Source organism: Corylus avellana, chromosome ca5 (genome assembly GCF_901000735.1).
Source record: "Corylus avellana chromosome ca5, CavTom2PMs-1.0".
NCBI lineage: Eukaryota > Viridiplantae > Streptophyta > Magnoliopsida > Fagales > Betulaceae > Corylus > Corylus avellana.
The window spans coordinates 19,415,646-19,440,546 of NC_081545.1; the positions used below are offsets into that span (position 1 = coordinate 19,415,646).

A 24,901-nucleotide genomic window follows, 5' to 3' on the forward strand; every position below is an offset into this window, starting at 1 on the left:
GATATATATTCAGATTCCATAGTGGATTTTGCAACGCAATTTTGTTTCTTGCTTAACCAAGAATAGATGTTCCGCTAAACAAGAACACATACCCACTTGTTGATTTTCTATCATCAGCGTCCCCAGCAAAATCCGCATCTGTGAATCCTTTAATTTCTAGATCACGTATACCAAAACATAATCTCATGTTTTTTGTACCTTGCAAATATCTAAATATACGTTTTACTACTTGCCAATGTGTCTTCCCTGGATTAGATTGATATCTGCTTACTAATCCCACCGCATAACAAATATCAGGTCTTTTAGTTGTCATTGCATACATGAGACTGCCCACAGCTTGGGCATAGGAGATAGATTCGATCTCTTGAATCTCTGTCTCATTTTGAAGACACATTGATTTATTCAAGTATTGACCTCTTGAAATAGGTGTTTTTAGAGGTTTACATTTATCCATATTAAACCTCTTAAGTATCTTTTCCGGATATTTTTCTTGATCCAAATATAATAATTTTAAATTTCTATTTCTAGAAATTCTTATTCCTAAGACATAGGTAGCAGTGCCCATATCTTTCATTTCAAATTTGGATGACAAGAAGGATTTTGTTTTATTTATCATATCTAGACAGTTACTAGTTAGCAGTATATTGTCTACATATAATGATAATATTGTTAATTCATTATTTTCATTACATATATAAACACAGTGATCTAGTGGACTTACCTCGAAACCAATTTCTAGTATTGCTTGATGAAACTTCAAATACCATTGCCTCGAAGATTGTTTAAGTCCATATAATGACCTTTTTAATTTGTAGACTTTTTCTTCATGTCCTGTGACCTGAAATCCTTTAGGTCGTTGCATGTAAATTTCTTCTTTTAATTCTCCATTAAGAAAGGCTTTCTTAACATCCAACTGATGTAATTCCAAATCCATTAAGGCTACAATGGACATGATTATCCTCACTGAAGCGAATTTTGCCACTGGTGAGTATGTGTCAACGAAGTCTACACCGGGTTGCTGGGTAAACCCTTTAGCCACTAATCTAGCTTTGTACTTTTCAAGACTTCCATCAGCTTTGATTTTCTTCCTTAGAACCTACTTGCATCCAATTGCTTTTCTTTGGCTTGGCAATTCCGTGAGTTTCCACACATCATTTTTCTGAATTGATTCAAGCTCTTCTTCCAAAGCTTTAATCCATTTTTCAGCACCATGACTACTTACAGCTTCTTTAAAATTTACTGGATCTTCTTGCAAATTTATATCATCTGTACTTAGCACATAATGATCATTGAGTGTGGCTAATGATCGTCTTTGTCTTTTACTCCCACTGTTTTGATCACCTATATCCAAATTAGGTGGATCTTTGGATTTTCTCTTGCTCCCACTATTCCGAATGTCTGTGTTATGTTCTTTTTCTTTCAAAGTAATTTGTGGTGTTTGACATTCAGAATCTTCTTCTTGTAGGAGTCTTATTTCATCCATAGGAGTAATCTGATTGGTGTTTTCTAGAAATGCAGCATCCTTGCTTTCTATTAATCCTTTATCTGGATGGTAAAATCTATATCCATTACCATTTTCTATATATCCTATAAATTTGCATTCCTATGTTTTACTTTCTAACTTATTCCTTAAGGGTTTTGGAATAAGTTCATGTGCCTTACATCCCCACACTTTGAGGTTGTAAAAATCTGGTTTTATGTCTGTCCAATATTCATAAGGTGTAAGGGGTTTTGATTTGGTTTTTATTCTATTAAGAATATATGCTACAATGGATAAAGCCTCACCCCAAAAATGAATGGATAACTCAGCATATGCCATCATGGATCTTGTCATATCCATTAAAGTTCTATTCCTTCTTTCTGCAATCCCATTTTGTTGAGGCTTATAAGGCATTGTATATAAATGTCTTATTCCACTTTCTCTGCAGAAGGAATCCATGGCTTCATATTCAACCCCTATCATTATTCAAGTTTTTAATGGACATTCCCAACTATTTTTCTACCTCTAATTTGTATTCTTTAAATTTTTCAATTGCTTCAGATTTATGTTTGATTAGGTAGATATGTCCATATCTTGAATAATCATCTGTAAAAGTAATAAAGTATTCCATTCCTCTATGTGTTTTAGTTCTTAAAGGACCACATATGTCAGAATGAATTACTTCCAGTAATTCTGATGATTTCTAATGTTTTGAAAAAAGATTTACTAATCATTTTTCCTTTAATACATGACTCACACATATTAAGATCTTCATAATTAATTCTAGGTAGTAATCCACTCTTACTCATTTTTTTCATTTTATTTTTGTTGATGTGGCCTAATCTTAAATGCCATAAGAAAAAACTATCTTCAGACACATATGAATACTGTGAAATGGGATCTTTATTATCAACTTTGAGTAAATAGATATTGTCTATCTTTACACCCTTAACATATATTTTTTCCTTACAAATATAGACCTTCCCAGATTTAAACTTAATCCCATATCCTTTGCTATCTAATACGGGAACATATATTAGATTTCTTCGGATATTTGGCACATATAGAACATTATGTAAAACAACGGAAGACCCTTTAACAGAAATCTTACATTTTCTTTCGCCTAGCACATCACTGTAAGTATTATTGCCCATGTACACTCTGTGTTTTCCGACCTTTTTCTCTTTGAAATCTAGGAAGAATTCTCGGTCTCTTGTAATATGTCTTGTTGTTGTTGAGTCTATCCACCAAGAATTTGAAGTTGGTTCTACCATCATCACTTTAGTAATGGTCATAGCTATTTCTTTCTGTTTCTTGTCACTATTGTTCTTTGGACAATTTGCCTTGAAATGCCCCATTTTACCACATTTGAAACATGCTCATTTGATTTTATTTTTACCTTTCGGCTTACCTTTCCATTTCTTTTTGAACTTTCTTGGCTTGCCTTTGAATGCTGGAGCACGTGAAATCTGAGTATTGATTTGAGCCATCATGAGGTTGCTTGATTGTCCTTCTTTCCTTCTTCTTTTCATCCTTTCTTCTTCTAATACAAGCAAAACTGGTAAGGAAATTATGGATATTTCTTTTCCACTATGGGTTAGTGATGTTATCACATGTTCCCAAGATAGAGGAAGACCATTAAGTATTGTGGTTACTTGCATTTTGTCGGATATTGGATGACCGACAGATGCAAGTTCCTTTGCAATGAGTTCCATTTGGTTTACAAAGTCGCCCACATAGTCATCCTCACTCATACGTGCACTATTATATTTATCTAATAATAGTTGTATGTGAGTATCAGACCTAGATCCATACTTTTCCTCTAATGCTTCCATTATTTCCTTAGTAGTCTTGTATCCTTCAAATAGTGGGATGATATTATCTTTCATGCTATGGAGGAGAGTGGCCTTAGCCATTAGGTCATCTTCCATCCATTTTTCCTTTTTCTTGACAGTATCATCATTTTCCTCATCTTCTACTTCATGTCTTTTTGATGTGAGAGTGTGTAAAGTTCTCTCATCCGTCAGTACATAAGAGATATGTCGTTTCCACATTCTAAAATTGATTCCATTAAGGCTTTTGACCTTTGAGAAATCTATACTGCTTTTAATAGCCATTTTATAATGTGGATACAATAAACTTAATATAAATACAAATATTTGTTTACTATAACTGTAATATATCAGATATTACTTACATACACACCAACAAAAAAATTAAAAATGTATTTCTAAGTTATTACAAACCAACAAATAATAAAAATAGATAAGTTTATTTATTTTTATTTTTGAGATTAGTCATCTCTAGGATAGGTCAGCCTTGCCTGGTTATCATTCATACAGGCCCTGTAATACGGATGGTTTGGAATTACCAGTATGAACTGGTCACCTCTTGGTGGAAGTGTGTATCGATTGTTGCCCATTGGCCACAAATCCCTTGGACTTTGCTCAACTGTCCTTACGATCCTCAAAGGACGTGGACCCCTCAAGCGTCTATCACTTGAAATCTTGGATTGAGCCAAATCTGGTACAGTGAACTCCACTTCCTTATGCTCTGTAGGTGACAGCCAACACAGATGAAAAAACCTCTGATTAGATTGCCTCTGACCTTGATTAGAAGACTCACCCCTTCCCTAATTATATTTTTGGGAATTATAGTTTGAAAATCCTGCAATACTCTTGCCCCTCAAATTATCTTTCCAATGCTTTTGAAATGAGTTAAATCGAGGCTGTATTGAGTGAGAACAGGTCAAAAAAACTATCTTGAGGTCGAAAATGGTGGTAATTGTGGTACTGTTGAGCATAACTGGGTCGGATCCAACCGGAATTGGGCGGGCCAGGTCTTCGGGCGTGCCATGCGCTGCACAAGTCTGGCGTGTGGCAGGTTGAACACACGGGTTGGATCGGCGCTCTAGGTCGGATCGGATCTCCGGGTCAGATCGGGGCTCCGGGTCGCAATTCGGGTCTCGAGTTGGTTCTGATTTGATTGTGTTGGGCCGGAAATGGGCTTGACCTGATTGGGCTTGGGCTCTCAGTACTGATTTTCGAGCCGTGTGTTTCCACTTGGGCCCGGTTCGGGTCACTTCTTGGGTCGGGTTGTGAAAATCCGAAACAATGTCGTTTTTGGAATTATCCAAAACGATGTCGTGTCATTTTTTACGCGCCTATTTGAGAGTTTGAATTTTGGCGTCATTTTGGTGTGAAACGACGTCGTCCCTAATGGGACTATAGGCGTTCTCTGATGAGAACGAAATGGCGTCGTTTCGTTGGAAAGGAACGACGTCGTTTGGAGAATGTGGGGCGCACCCCCTTGGAGACGCCAAAACGGCATCGTTCCAATTAAATGGAACGGCGTCGTTTGGGTTTTTTGACTTAGGGGGTTTTATTTCCCCTTCCCTGTTGATCAAAAAGATGTAGTTTTGATCAACAATGGTTTCTTCTCCAGAAAAACTCCCGAAACAGTGATTTTTTCCAGAAAAAAATTTCATAATTATTTTCTAAAAAATCATAATTATTTATTTCATCAACCCTAGAATTATTTTCTTCCCAAGAATTATTCCCTTCCCAAGAAGAACCAGAAATCGTACCTTTGGTTGGTGATGATTCGTCAACAACGTCAAAACCCGAAGGAGGAGAATTTTGGCTTTGAAGATCCACTGAAGGAGACGCATCAAACGGAGTTGCAAAGAATTCCTCCCAGTATTTTTGTTCCAGAAAATAACATTTCTTCAAAGTTGGAAAATTTCGAGTAAATTTTGATCTACCAACAGTAACTTTATGAAGTTCTTCATGTGGGTTTGAGATTATCAAATGTAAATTATAAAATGCCACAGAAGATGCCAAACCCAAACTTTGTCTGTTGATCATTTGCAAAATTTCCTTCATATACTCCCTGTTTTCTTCATCAGAATTTGTTTTTTCTTCTTTGTCTTCTATTACCTTAACGCTCTGATACCACTGTTAGAACAATATGAACGTATGATCTTGTTTGTAGGAATCTCTCGTTAGGGTGGATATCCAATGGAGGACAAAAACAACGTGATAATGAGAGAATGAAAATTTACGTACGTTCTTCTCATTATCAAACTCTATTTACAGAGTTAGAATATGACTTTTCTTCAAGAGTCACACCTGGTCACTTTATCATAACCTTCATGGAAGGTTGTGATTGGTTATGGGAATGATCACACTAATTATGGTGTGATCACCCTTTAAATCATCAGAAGATGTGATGCCATGAGGGAGAAAATAAATTTTAGACGGACGGAAGATTTTTGTAGTTAACGGTGGTTTATGTACATTAGAGTATTAAAAAAAAAAAAAATTGTGAGAAGCACATGTTTGAGGACACACGTCAAATTTAGAAATTAGATTAGAGAAAATTCCTCCAACCTAGTTTGGAAGAAAACTTTGTCATATATATATATATATGGGTTTTTAAGTAACATATTGACACATAGTTCTGGATTGTATATACTACGAATTTTTCTATATATTGTTTTATATAATACCAATTTTTTTTATTTTTTTTTTTTTATTTTTTTTTTTATTTTTATGTTTGAACTCGATCGGCTTTTATATATATGGGTTTTTAAGTTACATATTGACACATAGTTCTTGATTGTATATACTACGAATTTTTCTATATATGGTTTTATATACTACTATTTTTTTATTTTTTATATATGGATTTTTTTAAAATCTTATATATGGATTATTTATTTATTTATTTTTTATTTTTTATTTTTAATGTATACGAGATTTTAAAGAGTTTTTAAGTAACTTATTAACACATATAATCCCTTAAAAAAAAAAAAAAAAAAAACACATATAACTCTTGGTTCTATATATGGGTTCTTAAGTAAACAGATTAAATAGGCCGGTTCAGTTAAAAAAGAGAGTTAAAGACACTTAATTAAAAAAAAAAAAAAAAAAGAAAAAAAGAAAAAAGAAAAAACAGTTCAATGACATAAAATGATGAATTTAGGATACATGTTGCAATTTTAGGCCATCTCTAAGCCTAGAATTCCGCTATATATATATATATTTGTGTGGCTTTTTTTGTAATTACATTGTGCCTATGAGACTAACCAGTTAATGAACCTAGCTCTAATTGGAAGGGAGTGTTACAGCCTATATACTATTATAGAGAATGTTATGTGCTCTTATAGTATTTTCTTAGTGTCCTCCTAGTTGTAGATGAATATTCTTTTCTAAAAAGTTAAAAAAGAAACTGATATTTATTTCTCTCACCTAATTTTTAGAAAATAGTATTCACATACGACTAGAAGAACACTATGAGAGGACTAAGGGAACACCTACCATTTCCCATACTATATATATATATATTGTAATGACCCAGGGAAAAGCGCTAGCCACATCTGCGCTATTACCTCAAAAGGACTAGTCAATTTAGAGATTCCTTAGAATTCATTATAAAGCCCAGTTTCACCTAGTAACTAGGCAATGTGGGACTTAGCACCCATGACTATCACTATAAACTACCCACTCAATGTGGGCTTCTTCTCATCTTCCCAATATGGGACCGGGGTGTTACAAACTCCCCCTCTTAAATTCCTGACGTCCTCGTCAGGCAGTGCTCCAATACCACATGACCTGGCGTTACTAGGTGGCTTTGATACCATTTGTAATGACCCAGGGAAAAGCGCTAGCCACATCTGCGCTATTACCTCAAAAGGACTAGTCAATTTAGAGATTCCCTAGAATTCATTATAAAGCCCAGTTTCACCTAGTAACTAGGCAATGTGGGACTTAGCACCCATGACTATCACTATAAACTACCCACTCAATGTGGGCTTCTTCTCATCTTCCCAATATGGGACCGGGGTGTTACATATATATATTTTAAGCAAAAAGGGGTAGGCTATGGAGACCAATTGTGGTAATTCTACCTGAACGTAACCATAGTAACACCCACCCGTTGAGAGTCGCATAGGAGGGGTCTCGACGGTAGGAACTGCAGTCACTCTTTCAAGTCTGACTGAGTTATAGTCTGACACAACTCTACCATGGCATCAATGAGAATCAAATGCAACTAATACTAATCAAGTATATGTGTGAATTTTTCATTACGGAGATTTGAACTCACGCTCTACTATATGCCCCAACCATTTGAGATTTTTTTTGGGCTATTGAACCACGTGGTCCCATACTATTATATGTGTAAAATCTAATTTAGACAATAAAATGTATTTAAAACAGAGAGGATCCAGGTCCTTCCTAGCCCCACTAAACTCATACTATTTAGATTTGATGACAATTTCATACTCTTTGTTGTTTTGCTATTGTTAGCTAACAAAACAAACTAGCTTGTCAAATAGGGGTGTCAACCCGGTCCAGTTTTGGCCAAAATTGGGAACCGGAACCGGGATACCATAGTTCTCGGTTTTGAGAAACCGGAACCGGAACTGAGACCTCGGTTAACCGGGGTCCCGGTTTTACTCAGTCCAGTAACCGATTTTTTAAGAAAATTGTTTTTTTGGCTTATTTTAGGTACTGGGCCTAAAATATGACCTATTTTTTTCTTTTTTTCTTTTTTTTTTTCATAAGTTGGCTCATTTTTTAAAAAAAGTCTATTAGTCTTTTTGTCTAAATTAAAGGAGCTTTGTTGTAATTGTTCCAAATAATTATTACAACAATAAATATAAACTACCAACAATAAATACTTTGTATATATTCAAACAGTATATTTCACTGTGAGCTTAAGAAATTGTAAAAACCAAACTTTAAAAGAAAAGCATCAAATAAGTGATCCAATTGACCAAATTTCCAAATGCTTAAGACCCCAACATCAGAAAATAAACAACTACTACAATCAACCTAATAAACCCAACATCAGAATTCCATCAAATCTTGTTTAGATGTTAATATTATAAACTAAAGTAACAATATATATAAATATTACAACAATAAATATAAACTACCAACAATAAATATATATGTATATAAATATTCAAACAATATATTTTTTTGTTTTCCATTTTTCCTACTCTCCAAACTGACTGTCTGAAAATTTTAACTTAGCATAATAATATATATATTAATATATAAATATTATTAAATAAAATGGAAACCCGGTTCTCGGTTTCTCAGTAAAAACCGAGTACCAAAAACTGGGTACCGGAACTAGGATACTCGGTTTTTGGACTTTTCAAACCGGATCCCCAATTTTTCGGTTCCGATTCCGATTTCCGGTAATTTTTTACACCCCTATTGTCAAGAAAGAATTTTGCTGGTCCCACTAGTACGTATGGGCATAACATAACTTGTGTGTAACTCTCTCTCCTTTTATAGCAATCTACGAAAAATAGCAAAGGAAGCAAGGACATCACAAACCGCAGCCTTTCAACTACCAACCACAACCAAACAATATCAAACGGCATCCACACACTCCCACTCCCACTCCCACTCCCACTGTAGAACCAGGAGGAACGGCCAGCAGAAAAACTCGTAATGGCCTCTTCTTCTGCTCTTCCTCTCCCGCTGTCCTCCACTCCCTCTCCTCCCACTCATCTCCCCAACACCAACACCAGCACCCGCTCTTCCCCAACCATCTCGCCTTCAATGCTAAAGCCCATCAAAGCCCCCACCCTTCGCGCCCGCCTTAGCAAACTCTGTCAAGAAGGCCAACCCCATCTTGCCCGCCAACTGCTCGACACGATTCCCAAACCAACCACTGTTCTCTGGAACGCAGTCATTATTGGCTTTATCTGTAACAACATGCCCGAGGAAGCTCTTTTTCTCTACGGCCGGATGAAGAATTCATCTCTGGCTACCAAATGTGATTCCTACACTTACTCTTCTACTCTCAAAGCCTGCGCTGAAACACGCAACTTAAGGCTTGGTAAAGCCGTACATTGCCATTTTATTCGGTGCCAATCGAATCCCAGTAGGATTGTATATAATTCGCTTTTGAATATGTACTGTATGTGTTTGAGCACACTCGATGACGACACGGTTTACTGTATTGGTTCTGATTCTCCAAAGAATGATTTGGTACATAAAGTGTTTGATACAATGCGCAAGAGAAATGTAATTGCTTGGAATACTATGGTGTCATGGTATGTAAGGACGGAGCAAAATGTGGAAGCATTTAAGCAATTTAGGATGATGATAGAAATGGGAATAAAGCCGAGTGGTGTGAGCTTCGTAAATGTCTTTCCGGCTATTTGGAAGCTTGGGGACTTTAAGAATGCGAATATTCTCTATGGAATGCTCCTTAAGTTGGGAAGTGAATATGTCAATGACTTGTTTGTTGTGAGTTCAGCTATATTCATGTATTCTGAGCTTGGTTTCCTTGATATGGCTAAAAAGATATTTGATTGTTGTTTGGAGAAAAATACAGAAGTTTGGAACACGATGATTGGTGGGTATGTTCAGAATAACTGTCCCGTTGAAGGAATCGGTGTCTTCCTTCAAGCCATAGAATCAGAACACACTGTTCTAGATGATGTAACTTTTCTTTCAGCTTTGACTGCAGTTTCACAGTTGCAGCACTTGGAATTGGCTCAACAGCTACACGCTTTTATACTTAAGAATTTATCAGTGTTGCCTGTTATTATACTGAATGCAATTATTGTCATGTATTCAAGGTGCAACTCTGTTGAGACCTCATTCAAAATTTTTCATAAGATGCTGGAAAGGGATGTTGTTTCATGGAATACTATGGTTTCTGCTCTTGTACAGAATGGTTTAGATGATGAGGGGTTGATGCTCGTCTATGAGATGCAGAAGCAAGGGTTCATGATTGATTATATAACAGTGACAGCTCTTCTTTCAGCAGCATCAAATCTCAGAAACTGGGATATCGGGAAGCAGATCCATGCTTATCTAATCAGGCATGAAATACAATTTGAGGGAATGGAGAGTTATCTGATAGACATGTATGCTAAATCTGGTTTAGTTAGGACTGCACAATTACTGTTTGAGAAAACCCTTACCCGTGATAGAGACCAGGCCACGTGGAATGCTATGATTGCTGGGTACACACAAAATGGTCTCACTGAACAAGCTTTTGTTGTCTTTAGGAAGATGCTCGGGCAGAATGTAATACCCAATGCTGTAACGATAGCATCAGTTCTCCCAGCTTGTAATCCAATGGGAAGAATAGATTTGGGGAAGCAGCTCCATGGATTCTGTGTACGCCATTATCTAGACCAAAATGTCTATGTGGGAACTAGTTTAGTTGATATGTATTCCAAATCTGGTTCAGTCACTTACGCTGAAAATGTGTTTATTACCACACCTGAGAAGAATTCTATCACATGCACCACAATGATATTGAGCTATGGTCAGCATGGGATGGTTGAGAGAGCTCTCTCTTTGTTTCACTCAATGCAGGGATCTGGTATTAAACCTGATGCCATTACCTTTGTTGCGGTCATGTCTGCTTGCAGTTATGCTGGTTTGGTTGGTGAAGGTCTTAAAATATTTGAGTCCATGGAAAAAGAATATAATATTCAGCCATCAACTGAGCACTATTGTTGTATTGCTGACATGTTAGGGAGAGTTGGAAGGGTTGTTGAAGCCTACGAGTTTGTTAAAGGATTGGGTGAGGAGGCAAATGTGCTAGAAATTTGGGGATCACTTCTTGGGGCTTGCAGAATTCACAAACAGTTTGAATTGGGAAGAGTTGTTGCTGAGAAGTTGCTTGAAATGGAGACTGTAAATGGCATGACGGGCTACCATGTTTTAGCCTCAAATATGTATGCAGAGGAAGGAAACTGGGAAGATGTTAATAAATTGAGGAAACAAATGTGGGAAAAAGGTTTGAGGAAGGAGACCGGATATAGTTGGATTGAGACTGCTGGATTTGTGAACAGTTTTGTGTCTAGAGATAGAAAGCACCCTCAGTGTGATGAGATATATAATATTTTAAAAAGTTTGGCTATGGAGATGAAAGATGCTGGTTATAGACCTTGTCTTGCTTCCAATGCAGATGGGATCTCGGAATTTGTTGACATCTTTGGAATATAAAAGGAAACATACTACTTCATGGTTTACTGAACTGGAGGCAGCTAGCTAGAGGCTACTGGATTGGTCAATGTCTATTGAGTCACTTGGGTTGTGCTTATGATTGATTTTAACTTCATGGTATGTTTAGTTTTTCCAATTATGACAGAATTGGAGCTCTGCTGGTTTGCTGGGCTCTCTGAAGCAGATTGTGCAAGGTGCTGTGCAAGCCTGTTGATATGGTATCGTGGTGAACTTGAGCAGTAGGGATTAATCTGGCTGGGTTGGATAAGCTACCTTGAACCAACTAAAATAGAAAATATCCCCAAGGTAAGTCATCGTTTGTATTGCTGCTTGCCTGCAGGCCCTATGTTCAGTTATCTCATTATCTTCTTGGGAACACCTTGCATAATTAATCTTTGTCTTCTGATGCTGTGTAAATTTTCCTTGAATGTTTTGAATATGCTTATACTTATTGTGTTAAAGTAATGATTAAGTGATTAAATTTATCCCTTCCTATCAGCTTAAGCTTTTAGGACAAGTGATAATTTAACCATGGTATCAGAACCAAAGGTCCTGAAATCAAACTTTGACTCTATTAATTCACCCCCATCTAAATTAAATATTCTACGTGTTGTGCCTCACCTATTAAAATGGAGTTTGAGCCTACATGTGAGGGAGGGTGTTAAAGTAACGATTAAGTGATTAAATTTACTTCTTCCTATCAGCTTAAGCTTTTGGGACAAGGGATAATTTAACCCTCCTTTGTATGCAAGAAATGTTGTTTCCTACTACTAACTTTATGAAACACAAATATACATTATGGAGCCTAAATTTTGGGTGAAAATTGTGAAGCAATTGGATATATCTTTTGAAGTTTTCTTAATTGTCAAAACCAGTTGGGTTTCACAATATATAAGAATTACTTTATTTTTCATGATATTTTCTTCTCAAATTCAAAAAACAGGAAAAGGAAAAAGATATTCTTCTCATAGCTTAAAAATTATTTGGCATTATAAAACAGGGAAAAAAAAAGTTTGGTAAAGGGGAAAGTAGGACCATATACATCAAGAAAATGGGAAACAAGGCTGTGGAAGGTAAAAAACTATTTGATTTAGAAGAACTAGTTTTCAAATATTTTCACCATTCAAAATTCTTACTTAAAGCCATAAGTTGATACAGAATACATGATGATAAAATTAACTACTTAATATCTCTACATTTTCTTTTTACTTGCCTTATCTTGTAGCTTTGAACATTCTCAGTATCTTAGAATTGATATGAATAATGTTCTTCAATTTCAAGGGAATACTATGTTACTTGCGTGGTGGTCATAACTAGCCACAATTTTGGGAATCAATTTTCCTTGTTGTGAAGATCAATATCAGTTGCTAGCTAGGTAAATGGTTATTTGCGGTTTGGAGGAACATCAGCATTTTTGTAGAACAAGGGGAGACTTGGGGCAAGTGGACTTTAGCAGAGGTGAGAGGATCCTATGGTGGGAGTTTGTGAAAGAGCATCAGGGATGTGTGAGAATCTTTTTCTTGGTTGTTTTAATATAAGGGATAGCAGTAAGGTGCAGTTCTGGTAGGATATTTGGCATGGTGACATTGTGTTGAAGGATAGATTTTGATAGCGGTGGATAACAAATATTGAGTTGCATCACAATTTGGAATAACACATTTTTCAGATCTCTGAGAGAGTGGGAGCTTGAGTCAATAAACATGTTCCTGGAGCTATTATATGCTAATAATCTTCTATTTGGTATGGAGAAGATAATAGTGTTGGAGGGTTTCTAAAAATGGAAGGTTCAAGGTTTTGTTCTTTTGATAAGGCTCATGGACGGTTGTTAGTAGTTGATTTTCCATAAAAGAATATTTGGTGTGCCTAGGTGCCTATAGAAGTATCATTCTTTGGATGCACAGCTGCTTTTGTGTAAAATATTGACCATTGAGAAGTTGAGGAAAAGGGGAAAAGGGGAAAAGTTATTGTGGATAGATGTCACATATGCAAGAGTTGTGGTGAGATGGTGGCTCATATCCTCTTTTACATTGCCATTTGGCCAAAGAATTGAGACTGATAGCCTTAATATATTTGGAATGCATATGATGCCTCCGACCGTGATAGATGCGGTTGCAAATGTTGGAAAGGAAGTTTATTCATCATAAAAAAGTTAAGACTCGGGGGAAAATTCTTCTTTGCATTTTGTGGATAATTTCACTGGAGAGGAGTCATCGTACCTTTAGTGATGTAGAGCTGAGTGGGAACTTGCTTAAATGCATTTTCTTGTGTTTTCTTTGACTGGCTGCATGCCTTGGAAAATATGGAATCTTTTTCGAATTTCATTGCTCTTTTGAATTTGCAACTGTAACTTGCTTAGAGGATCATTATAATCATCTTCTGTGTTCCACTATCTTTTAATAAAATCTTTATTCCTTATATATCACAGAGAGAATGAGCAAGCCTTTTTCAGCCAATGGTCAAAAGCTCCACATCTATGTTCAGAAGTGTTAGTACTTGCACTTTCCCCAACTTCTGCACCTGTGGCACATGTGTTGTAGTTTCCACCGGGATACCATGAACACAGGGTCCATGTCATCCTCTGACCCTTCTGTCTGCTTCTACTATGGAGCTTCATATTTTTTCATTAAGTCGCAGGAAGGCTTCTAGGTAAATTACAAATGGTCATATCAATGCCTGGTTTACTAAATGTTTATATTTCATCTCTTCACTTTTTTCTTTTTTCCTATGTGCTTTGTTTATTTTAAGCTATAACAATTTCTTTTTAGTGAAATCAAAATAATAAAAACAAGGCATAAGCAAAGATGAAAAGAAATTTAGTAACAACATAGTTCTCTATTTTGACAATGAAGCTGGGAAATTTGGATGATAGAGGAAGTTAAGATTGTAACGACATAAGGGAAAGCATTGATCACATCTGCACTATAACTCCAAAAGGACTTGTCAAGTTCTAATTGGTGCTCTCTAGAATCACTGATAAAGCCTAGCCCCACATAGTAAGGAACCAATGTAGGGCTTCAATACCCATAAACTCTTTTATAATCCATCCACTCCATGTGGGCAATTCATCTTCCCAAATTGGGATTAACTTTCAACGGTGTCACAATTTTTTCCACTCAAATCCCCGACATCCTTGTCAAGGTCTATGTCATGAATTGCCTTAGCGCCACATGGCGTTACTAGGTTATTCTAATACCATGTTAACTCACTACTTATCCTAAAAGCTTAAGTTGATAGGAAATTGTGAATTTAATCATTTAATTAATACTTCAACACTTCCTTTCACGTAGTCTCAAACTCCCACTCAATACCTAAGGCCTAATACGTGGAATATTTAATTGAAATAAAGGTAAACTATGAAGTAAGGGTTAGAATTCAGGACCTCAACACTGATACCATTTGTAACAACTTAAGGAAAAGCATTAGTCACATTTTCACTATCACTCTAAATTGATTATTCAAGTTATAATTGAAGCTTCCTAGAATCACTTACAAAACCCTTCCACCCACTCTATGTGGGCAATTCATCTTCTCAATGTGGGACTAACGTTTTGAGGTGTCACAATGATCATATATGATGTTTACACATTGAAGAATGCATGCACTCAAGTATTATTGAAGTCATTTCCCTTTCCATGAAGGAGCCTATACATTTCTTGTTCGTTACCAATAGAAACTAACAACAAAGAAAACTATCTCGTCACATCCCGAAACAAAATTTAAAAATTCACAACCTGAAAAGCTCTTCTATGCACCACAGACCAACTACAATGAGCAGTTCCAATCTTTCCAATGACTAATTTAAAAAAAGTACATAAAAGCCTCATTTGGTATGGATGACAACCCTGCCGTTAATGCCAACTCTCTAACATCAATCAATACCCAGAAATGTTCTGATCTTAATACAATCCAGCCATGAATGAAAATTTAGAGATTTATGTGCCCTTGATGTGATACGTTACAAAAACAATGTATTTTGAGAAAATGTTAAACCACCCATAAAAAGAAAAGAGAAAATTTTAGACCAAGTTTTTATTCAAGTAATGTTTTAGATGTGTAACTGACCCAAACTTTGTTTTCCCTTTACTTTCTGTTGTCTTGATTTTATTTTGTTTTGTGGTGAGGGATCTCTTTTTCTGAAAAAATACCCTAGGCCATGTTGTTGTATGTTGTGGTTTAATGAGTTTTGGCTGAGTGGTTATGGAAGATTTTTTTGTTTATTGTCTTACACAAAATATGAAATTTCTAAAATTTGTTCTTATTCAGATTCAGGTAAATGTTGCTACGACCTTGAGAGTTCTTTTAGAATTTCAGCCTTTTTCTTAGGGCAACTCGGACTACACGAGCTGTGCAGAAGAATTATGGAAAATTACAGAAAGAACTCCCAGAGTTTCTTTAAAACAATGCAAAAGTGTGGAGCTCCAAAATTGGGTCTAGACAATCTCTTTATAAATTTACAATGCCTGGAGTTTGGTACATCTAAGAAGTTGCCTGCATGCATCTATAACATCTCATTAGTTTGATTCACGTGGAAGACTGAAGGACCTCAGGGAACCCGTGTATGCAGACAATATAGAGAAAGACATGGTTGACATTCATCCATCTCAAACGACAGGTGTTGGTTAGTTTTATGCCCTCAAAAACCAATTTTATGGATTTGGTGAATTTATTATTTGATACTGAATTTTATTTTCACATGCATAATTTTAATATGTAATTAAATGTGACATCAGATGTCTTGGATAAATTTTGTTTGAGTAACATTGTAGAACAATCATGTTGGCTGTTAATGAACCAAAGGAGTGAAGGATCATTCTTCAGTCATTTGTTAACCAAAAATTGTTCAAGTATGTGGATATAAACTAAAAACTATACCACTATGGCCTACACTTGTGGTGCTACTATAAGATAGGATATTGATTTACTCCATCATTGAGGTAGTGGCCCTAAGAAGACAAGTGGGTGTAATGTAACAAGTGCATACACTGAACTGGATCCAATATCAAGAACACATTATGGAGTGATCACTGTCGGTTGAAAGGTTGTTTGATCACAATTTGCTTATTGTTCTTAGGCCTGAGAGATTTATGTATTTTAATTATTGTGCACATGATCTTTGACGATGTCAGCCGGTGATGCCCCATAAAGGGCTATATATAGAAAAGTTGGGTTGTATGTATAATGAGTAGAATATGTATCTGCTCAACGAATCCACCAGTCTCACAAAGAGATATGGTACGAGATATAGTACATTCAGTTGATTTCATATGGGAGTTGGACTTAAAAGAAAACCGGTGGGTGAGATTTTTCCAAGTATTTTTGTATATATACAATGTTTTGAAGTCCTACATAGTTATGAAATTAAGATAATGAAGGTTCATGAGCTAGGGACTTGACACTGATATTTACCTATTCCTAGTAGCTCATGTGTAATATAGTTTGGTGGAAGGAAAATATGTGAAAATTGTAGGCAAGGGGACTTCCCTTGTATTTCTCTTATCTCCTTGGGTTAATTGCAAATATGCAATGCGTTGATGTACATTATTTCAATTTGTAGAAGTCCAAATTCTCTTGTAAAGAATTGTTCGAGGCCCTTTTGGGTTTGGGTTCTTCGTAAGGAGAGTCAAGCCGAACACTCATGCTAGTTTGGCAAACTGGCGGGTAGAGGGGCAACGAGGCTAGGTTTCTCACAACGAGCGCAAGGGTTTACACAAGTAGCCTATGAGAATGATGAGGCTGATAAAAGTATGTGGTGTAGCAAAGAAGTGTTCAGCAGTGGTGTCGTGCATCAATACATAGGCATATCAATGATATGAATGAAATCCTAGACAATAATGCGCATTAGAAATATAAAAAATAGGAAAGAAGGGAGTGAATAAGGGAGAGAGAATGTGACCGATGGCTTTCGAACATGACCAGCTTTTCCCAGATGCATTAGTGAATGACCAATTCCCCTTCTCTTTTAGTATTGATACTTTTCTCAAGTACTGTTTACCATTTCCTTTTGGTTAATTGACTTGGGAATTTGCTTAGCATGTTCTTGGGTTGTGATTTTTGCTATTATGGTAGTTGGGGGTAAAGAATATCATCTCCCTATTGCTGGAGATAATGTTGCCTTGTATAGGCAGGTAATCCTCTTGCTCATCATCAGGAAGCTCTTTTGGTTCCCTATACATTTGGTAGGACTATAGCATTCCCAATGTTTAGAGAAGCAATATCAGGAGAATTTTTGTGGTTTTTTAGATTTTCTCTATATATAGGAAATGGAATGAGTTATAGTGTGTATGTTATTAATGCTTTTATGTCATTAAGGGGCCGATGGTCTTCTGCATTTTCACATTGGGCAACCGATCATTTGATAACCGAATACGGAATTCTTGGCTCTACTATGGTCAATTTGGGTTGTAGATCACTGGCAATAATATTTTGTGAGCCTAATTCGCAAATTTTTGGTCATAATGGATTTTACCTACAACACAGCTATACATATGGTAAGTTTTCACTTAAGCCATGTGAGACTTTTAGAGACTTTTAGGATTGTAACAAAATTTGATAGCTTGTTTTTTAGTAATAATTATAATACAAACTTTAGGTAGAACTTATTTTTGAAAATTAACTTGCAAGATGAAAGTCCTCAAAAGCTTATATACACGTGGCTAAGTTTTTACTTGCACTATATGAGATTCTTAGAGTCGTAACAATTTAATTTACATAAAATCATATTTAATTGCCACAAATTTTAGATTTAGGTGGGAGAGGCCGAGAGGGACATCAACTGCATGAATGAATAGGCAATACTAAGTGTAGTGAGAGCCCCTACGAAGAAGCGGTTGAAAGCTAATTCCTTGAAGGATATGGCAATTCACATCATAATTTCCAACATGTGTATTGTTTATGATGTTTATAGTATTGATGCTTGACAACAAACTAGAAGGACTAGCAATGCTCATTAATTATGTGTATTAGAATATGAGAGCTTTCCATATTCTATTTGATTTGATATTGAATTTTGTTTCACTATTTACGTTTTATTCTCACTTTATTTGCATTATCTTTACCTATCACTTTTTCTTATAAATAGGGGGTCATTTGTATTGTAAATATCATCAAGAATTAAGAGTATAATATAGCTCTTAAGGCAATTAGTAGTGGTGGACAGTCCCGAACCACACCACTTTGTGTTCATATATATATATATATATATATATATATATATATATATAGGGTTAAATGTTGTTTTAGTACCTATGGTTAGGGTCATTATCAAATGACAGCCTCAAATTCAAATAGTGTTGCAAGTCGTACATGACTTTAATCAAAATACTCACTTGGTACTTCCATCCAAGTTCCGTCCATTTTTTTGATGGAAGTCCACCTTACTATTCGTTAAAACGCAATACCCGTCCCTTTAAAGACAACTCAACATATCCTATGATGTGTCACTATTTCACAGGCGATACCTGTGGTATTTTTACCACCTCATATGCCAAAATACCTGTATTTTTGTCGCTGCTCTTTGCTGCCTCCTGCAACCACCTGCCTCTCTTTTTCTCTCTTTTTGTACCGATCTCCTCTCTAAGAGCTTTTTCCTCGCATTTTTCTCCTCTTTGCACTCGAATCCTTCTTCAATTCCTCGTCGACCATTTCCAACTCCATCACTTTTCTCCACAATTCCTCATAAGAAACTTGCAATGATAAACCCTAATTTCAAGCCAATCCAAGAATTTTGATTGTTCACGAAACTCAAATTAATCAGCTCGAGTTCGGTAACCATTTTCCAATTCCAACCCCCATCAAGTCGTAATTCAGTAAAATATTTCTCTTTCCAAGATTAAAGAGAGAGACGCTCAAAAATAATATTTATATAATTCGATTACATCAAGGTACAATATATGAAAAATATGACGTGGAGGCTCTTGCCACTTCACCACAAATCCAAACTTGCACTGTTCCGCTAAAGAAGCGCGTGGTGCACGCAAATCTCCTCAAACAGTACACAAAAAAGCACTGCTGGAACTCTAAAAATGAGGAACCACTAGAGCTTTTTTCTTACATTATTTTCCTCTACGGCCTTCTTGCTTTTAATAATAAGTTTTTTGCAAGCCTTATTATCAAGATTATAATGGAAAAAGTTTCTAGGACTACCAAAATTTAATGGAAAAAAAAAAAAAGAGCCATAGATTTAATCAAAATATAATTTTTTTTTTTTTAAAAAAAAAAAAAAGAAAAAGAAAGAAGAAAAATCATAATCAGGCTAACCACTCCTCATCCATACCTTCGATTTCTCCAATGTCCATGCTGTATCAAAGAATCAGAAGGGAGAAAAGAAAAATTAGTGAACTTCAAAACTATCTGACTAAAAAAAGGGCATACAATACAATAGAGACAATTGTGGGCACACAAGCAAATTAAAAAAGAATAGCCCCAAAAAAGGAAATCTTGTGGGCTTGTAAACTGAGGTAACATTTTCAGGAGTGGCCATGATCAGCAGAAATGGCCGTAGCCGCCTATAATGTAAGGACATAAATTTCCTTACAAATTTTACAAATCAGCTTTAAAAGTGCGATATGTTTTTTAGCATGTAAGAAGCATGTTCTAGAATCAAATAGGGGAAAATATAGAAAACAAAAATGCTCCTAAGGTGTGTTACAACGTCACTTTCCTTAAGAAAATATTTGCCCCCACCAGAATTGGTATGCAACAGGTTTTACAGCAAATTTTTCTCCAGGATACAATGGAGCCCAGAAACTTATGTATATTAACTGCGTTTTTGCACAAACGAAGTTAAAACCAGAAAATACCGCCAGAATTTCTATTCTAATCAGAGACAATAAATAAAAGGATAATGCTTAATTTTTATTTTTTAAAATTCAAACAAAGATATTAAAGATAATTGAATTGTCATAGATAATTATCTATTCTCAGATAATTTCGAATTTCAAAAATAAATCTGTTATTTTGAATTTCGAATATTAAACTGCTGTTTTGAATTTCGAAATAAAACTGCTGTTTTGAATTTCAAAAAATTAAACTGCTATAAACTGATAATTCAACTGGCACTTAAATTTGATCGTTAGATTAAATAATTATCTTAATTATTTAATCTCAATCGTTAGATCAACAATCCAGTAGATCCAACCACTGGATCTACTTAAGAAGCATCCTACGGTTTAGATCAAACCACTAGATTGAACGATCTTGACTGTCCAAAAATGAATGGTCATGATCAGATCGCTCCGAGCTCCGATACCAAGTGCGCCACTAGTGCCCTACAGCCCACGCCACGCTCGTGTGCGTCCGGTGCTTCGCACCGTACGGTAACATGTATTAGGATGTACCCTAGCATAGTTCATTTAACAACTTAAATGTGTTGGAACTTATAAATGCCAACAAAATCTTCGCTCTTTCTAATGTAGGACAACTTTCATTCAATGCTCTTTAATACCTTCCATTTAAAACATTCCCAAGACACAAAATAATATCTATATATATATATATATATATATATTTATTTTGAAAATATTTCAACAAAGCACATAGTATTAACAAGAAAGTATGTGTTAAGAGACGTGTCATTTTTAGAAGTTGGTTTGTAAGAAACTCCAACGACCCAGTTTGTAGGAAGTTTCTTTCCTTAATTACTACTAAATATTCTCAAAGGCCGAAAACTGCAAAATTTTGACAATTTGTATCATTGGGCCATCACAAATCAAAAACCATACAGACAAAGGATATATATCTCTCTCTATATATATATAAAAGAACACTTTGAGGCTCAAATTACAAATGAGGAAAAAACAAAACAAATTTCATAATAACTCCCTTAGTCTTCAATCGATTTCAATTTATATATATAAAGAGTTGAAGAATTAAATTAAAACTGCACGAAAATCTAGAGAGTTTTTATTATTATTTTATTATTATTTTATTTTTTTATTTTTTATGAAATTTCCAAAAGGAAAAACAAAACAAAAAAATGAGTGATCAAAGCTGTCTACATCCCCTGTTTCGTTTTGCAGGAAAAAGAATGGAAGATAAAAGAAAAACCTCACTATAGTGCAACAAGGCATGGAATATACCAAAAAGAGAAGGCCTTTTCCTAATACTTTTTGCTTTTTTAATTATCTCTAAGAAGTTGGATTCGTACCATGACAAGGCAGGATCTTGGAAGTAGTCCTCTGAGCCATAATCATATAAATGTTGTTGGAAGCAGCTCTCATTTGCATCGAACCCAGCTGAGAATTCCATGACTTCATGAAATGGATGGTATTCATCATCAGCTTCAACTTTAACATCTGGGCTCCCAAGTTCCATGGTCTTCAAAAACTTGAACCACCATGCTGATGTGGCCAAATTCATTGTGTCATTCCATTCCATCTGATGCTGCTCTCCTATCGATCTGATCTCTGCCATCTCCTCATCGTCCATGGCTGCATGCAAGCCTCCTCCAGCATCACCCCCAGCTGCAACAGTGGGGTCCATGGCATCTGCCAGTGCAGGAGCCCCCGCTTCCTGCTGTGATATTGGAGCTGAGGGAACTTCCTGATCAGTGGCTACAGAAAGATTGGGGAACGAGGATGATGATGGAGATGAGGATGAGTGCAGTGGTGGAGTGTTTCTATTGTTTGTTTCGAAGTTGCAAAAATCACGAAAATTGAGATTCAGGCCTAAGGGCTGGTTTGGGAGTGTAAAATTGAGAGTGTCAGCACAAGATGGAGGAGCAAATGGGGGGGAAGCAGCAGGCCAGGACAAAGGATATGGAGCAAAAGGAGGATGAGAGTAGGAAAGATTGTCTAGATAGTGACAAAAATTGGCTGTGCTTGATGGGTATACTCTAGGATTTCTCCTACTAGATTTGATCCTTCCTTCTTCTTGATCAAAACATGGGTGGGGGGATGATTGAGGCTGCAGTGGGGGTGATTGTTGCTGTTGTTCTTCTTGTAGTTGTTGCTGCTGTTGTTGTTGTTTCATAGCTGCCCTGTGAAATTTAAGAGCAGTGACGATCTCTCTCCTAGCCTCAGCCATGTTAAGAAGCCTTTCTTGGTATGGCCTGCTGGTGTGGAGTCTCCTCCTAACTTGTTTTTTGTGTTGTTGAGGTTGTGGGGGCTGCTCTGCTTGGTGGGTTTCAATGGAACCTTCATCAAATTTTGCTAAATTCTGGCTATGTAAACCATCAACACTACAATCTGGGTCTTTGGGCTTCATGGGATCTTTGGTTCCTGAAGAGGTAAGTTGTTTCACTAGGCTGCGGATATAAGGACCAGAGAGATGAGTTTCCTCTTTGAGCTCCCCAAGCTTATCTAATTCCACCCCTGCTTTAGTTTCTTGTTTTGAAGATCGACCCCTCATCTCTCTGTCTCTCAACTTAGTGTAAATGGAAGGGTGTCTGTTGGGAAAACCATGGGTTTCCTAAAACTCTGAAATAAGGTTTACACAAATGCAGAGGCAGAGGCTGATCCGGGGTAGCCCGGAGGGCCTCATGGGTGTTATAAATGGCTGGGGTCACTCTAGGGTTTTAAATTCTTTTGGCTGTTTTCCCTTTTTGGCAAACGACACATGTTACCGCTTTGTTACCTGCTTTTTACGGGTAGTTATGAGGATTGGCCTTACTATTTATCCTTTTCTTCCAACTGTAGTTACAGAGGTTTTCTTTCTCCCCCATCTCTCTCTCTCCAAAATTAATATAATAAAGAATAATGTTATTTGGTAGACTGCTATACTACTGCCATACAATTGATATGACGTGACAGTAAAAATCGACACTTGTATAAAAAAGAGTTAATTTTTACTGTCACGTCATCCCAATTGTATAGCAATCGACTAAATAATATTACTACATAGTAAATGGTTTGCCTCCCTCAAGTTAAATCCTCTTTCCCTCCCCAAGAATTCTAACATTTCGGCTTATCTAACATTCTAGGTAGCACCCTCTTTAAATCTCACTATGAGTACTGCCAAGACACTTTAAACCCTCCACCGGTTGTGCCAATGATACAACAATAGTTCAAACATATAAAGACAATTACAACACTGCTTCATAAATAGCTGCTTATCTAAAAGGATATATTTTAAGAAGAAAAAAATATATGACATATTTCAAAAGATTATCCACAAAACCAATTAGACTGAGAATAGTCAGCATACCAAATAGAAGTTAGCATGCAATATTGGACAAAAAATTGAAAAAAATATGTAAATCAACCTCCCTACCAATCACTGTATGCAGACATCATCACTGGAAAATAAGTTTTCTTTCCAGTGCCTAAATTATATATATATATAGCTTAAGCATCATTTGAGTAGTATGCTTCTATCAGGTAAAAGGGAAAAGCATAAACCCATTGAGTTTAACTTATGCATAAATTCAAGCAATTCCTAGGTGAGGGATTTCTTTGGTTATACCATATGTTTTTGGATTGATCTCATGGTATGCTGGTGATTAGTCATACCCAGAGGGCATTTTAGGTAAAGAATCATTGATGGGTATTCTAGTATATATCATCTTCCCAGCAAGTACTATGGGACCAGGCTTTATGAAACGTCAGCAAAAGGCTATGGAGACTGAGAAGAATCTCCATTACTGTTGTAACGTTTCCTTTTCTATTTATTTATTTTAATGAGAAAAGAGAAAATTCCAATTCTTCCGTTTGAACAAATTGTTCTACATGATTTGAGTCTGTTTGTGACGCAGAAAACTTGGACCTTTTGTAAACGTATTCCACGGGCATGTTAAAGACAGAATTGCTCCATACCATGCCCCCGCTTTCCACCATATATGTCATCATCAGTTCCTTTCTGGCAGCCTCTTTCTCCCAATATCTTTTCAAATTATTTAACAGAGCTTTCAGGCAGCAATTACAGTGAATAAAGCTGAGGGAAAGGGAGTTATTACTGCTCTAAATAAAAAAGAAATCAGCTTACATCAGACAATTAGAAAAAGTTATATATATATATACACTGAAGAAGAAAGTGTCCACTGCTGATTCAGGTAAATGAATTCTTTACACTAAAATAGGAAAGAAAGACATTACTCTAAGATAATAAACTAACTAATATTAATGTTAATCAATTTTAGGTAAATTAACATTTACCTCCACATCAGTAGATTAATACAATTTAATTCAAAGTATGAAGTGATTTAGTTTTAGAGGTCATGATATAAATGCTCCCCCCAAACATCCATAGACTCAGCCATCACCTGTCTTTGTTAATCTTTCTCTTAATCATTCTACAAGATCAAATCAAATGCTCTGGTTCCTTCTTCCATGTTCATCTTTTTCTTAATTATTTTTATTCAAAGACAAAGACATGGGACTAATAGAGTCCAACGATACCTAATCTTTCACATTAGAAGCTAGAATTGTAGTCAAAGAAATATAGATGGAGATTTTGGAGTTGCATAAGTGTGAAGGTGATTTTTTTTTTTTTT

General features: G+C 35.9%; 2 protein-coding genes across 3 annotated transcripts in view; one reads left to right on the top strand and one right to left on the bottom strand.

The window, feature by feature from the left end:
* Window positions 1-16,167, top strand: part of LOC132182852 (pentatricopeptide repeat-containing protein At3g22150, chloroplastic) — a 22,396-nt gene extending 6,229 nt beyond the window's left edge. The window contains exons 1-3 of one of the 2 annotated variants that reach the window (XM_059596205.1): window positions 8,826-11,781; window positions 13,901-14,121; window positions 15,739-16,167. In XM_059596205.1, coding sequence (XP_059452188.1) covers window positions 8,953-11,475 — 2,523 coding nt within the window. In that variant the 5' untranslated portion in view covers window positions 8,826-8,952 and the 3' untranslated portion in view covers window positions 11,476-11,781; window positions 13,901-14,121; window positions 15,739-16,167. Of the gene's footprint in view, window positions 1-8,825; window positions 11,782-13,900; window positions 14,122-15,738 lie in introns of those variants that run through there. The other variant, XM_059596206.1, reaches the window with a different exon arrangement.
* Window positions 16,168-19,685: 3,518 nt separating this feature from the next.
* On the bottom strand, window positions 19,686-24,438 carry LOC132180317 (uncharacterized). The gene is made up of 2 exons (XM_059593100.1): window positions 21,620-24,438; window positions 19,686-19,770 (listed from the first exon to the last, which is right to left on the bottom strand). The coding sequence occupies exons 1-2, from the start codon at window positions 22,819-22,821 to the stop codon at window positions 19,722-19,724; spliced, it is 1,251 nt and encodes a 416-aa protein (XP_059449083.1). The 5' UTR covers window positions 22,822-24,438; the 3' UTR covers window positions 19,686-19,721.
* Between the last annotated feature and the right edge of the window lie 463 nt (window positions 24,439-24,901).

Excerpts from the sequence above, each read along its gene's own strand:
- LOC132180317 (XM_059593100.1), bottom strand. The coding sequence starts at position 22,821 with ATGAGGGGTCGATCTTCAAAACAAGAAACTAAAGCAGGGGTGGAATTA. Across the intron at positions 19,771-21,619 it reads CAAGATCCTGCCTTGTCATG|CATGGACATTGGAGAAATCG; the intron begins GTACGAATCCAA and ends TCTTTGATACAG.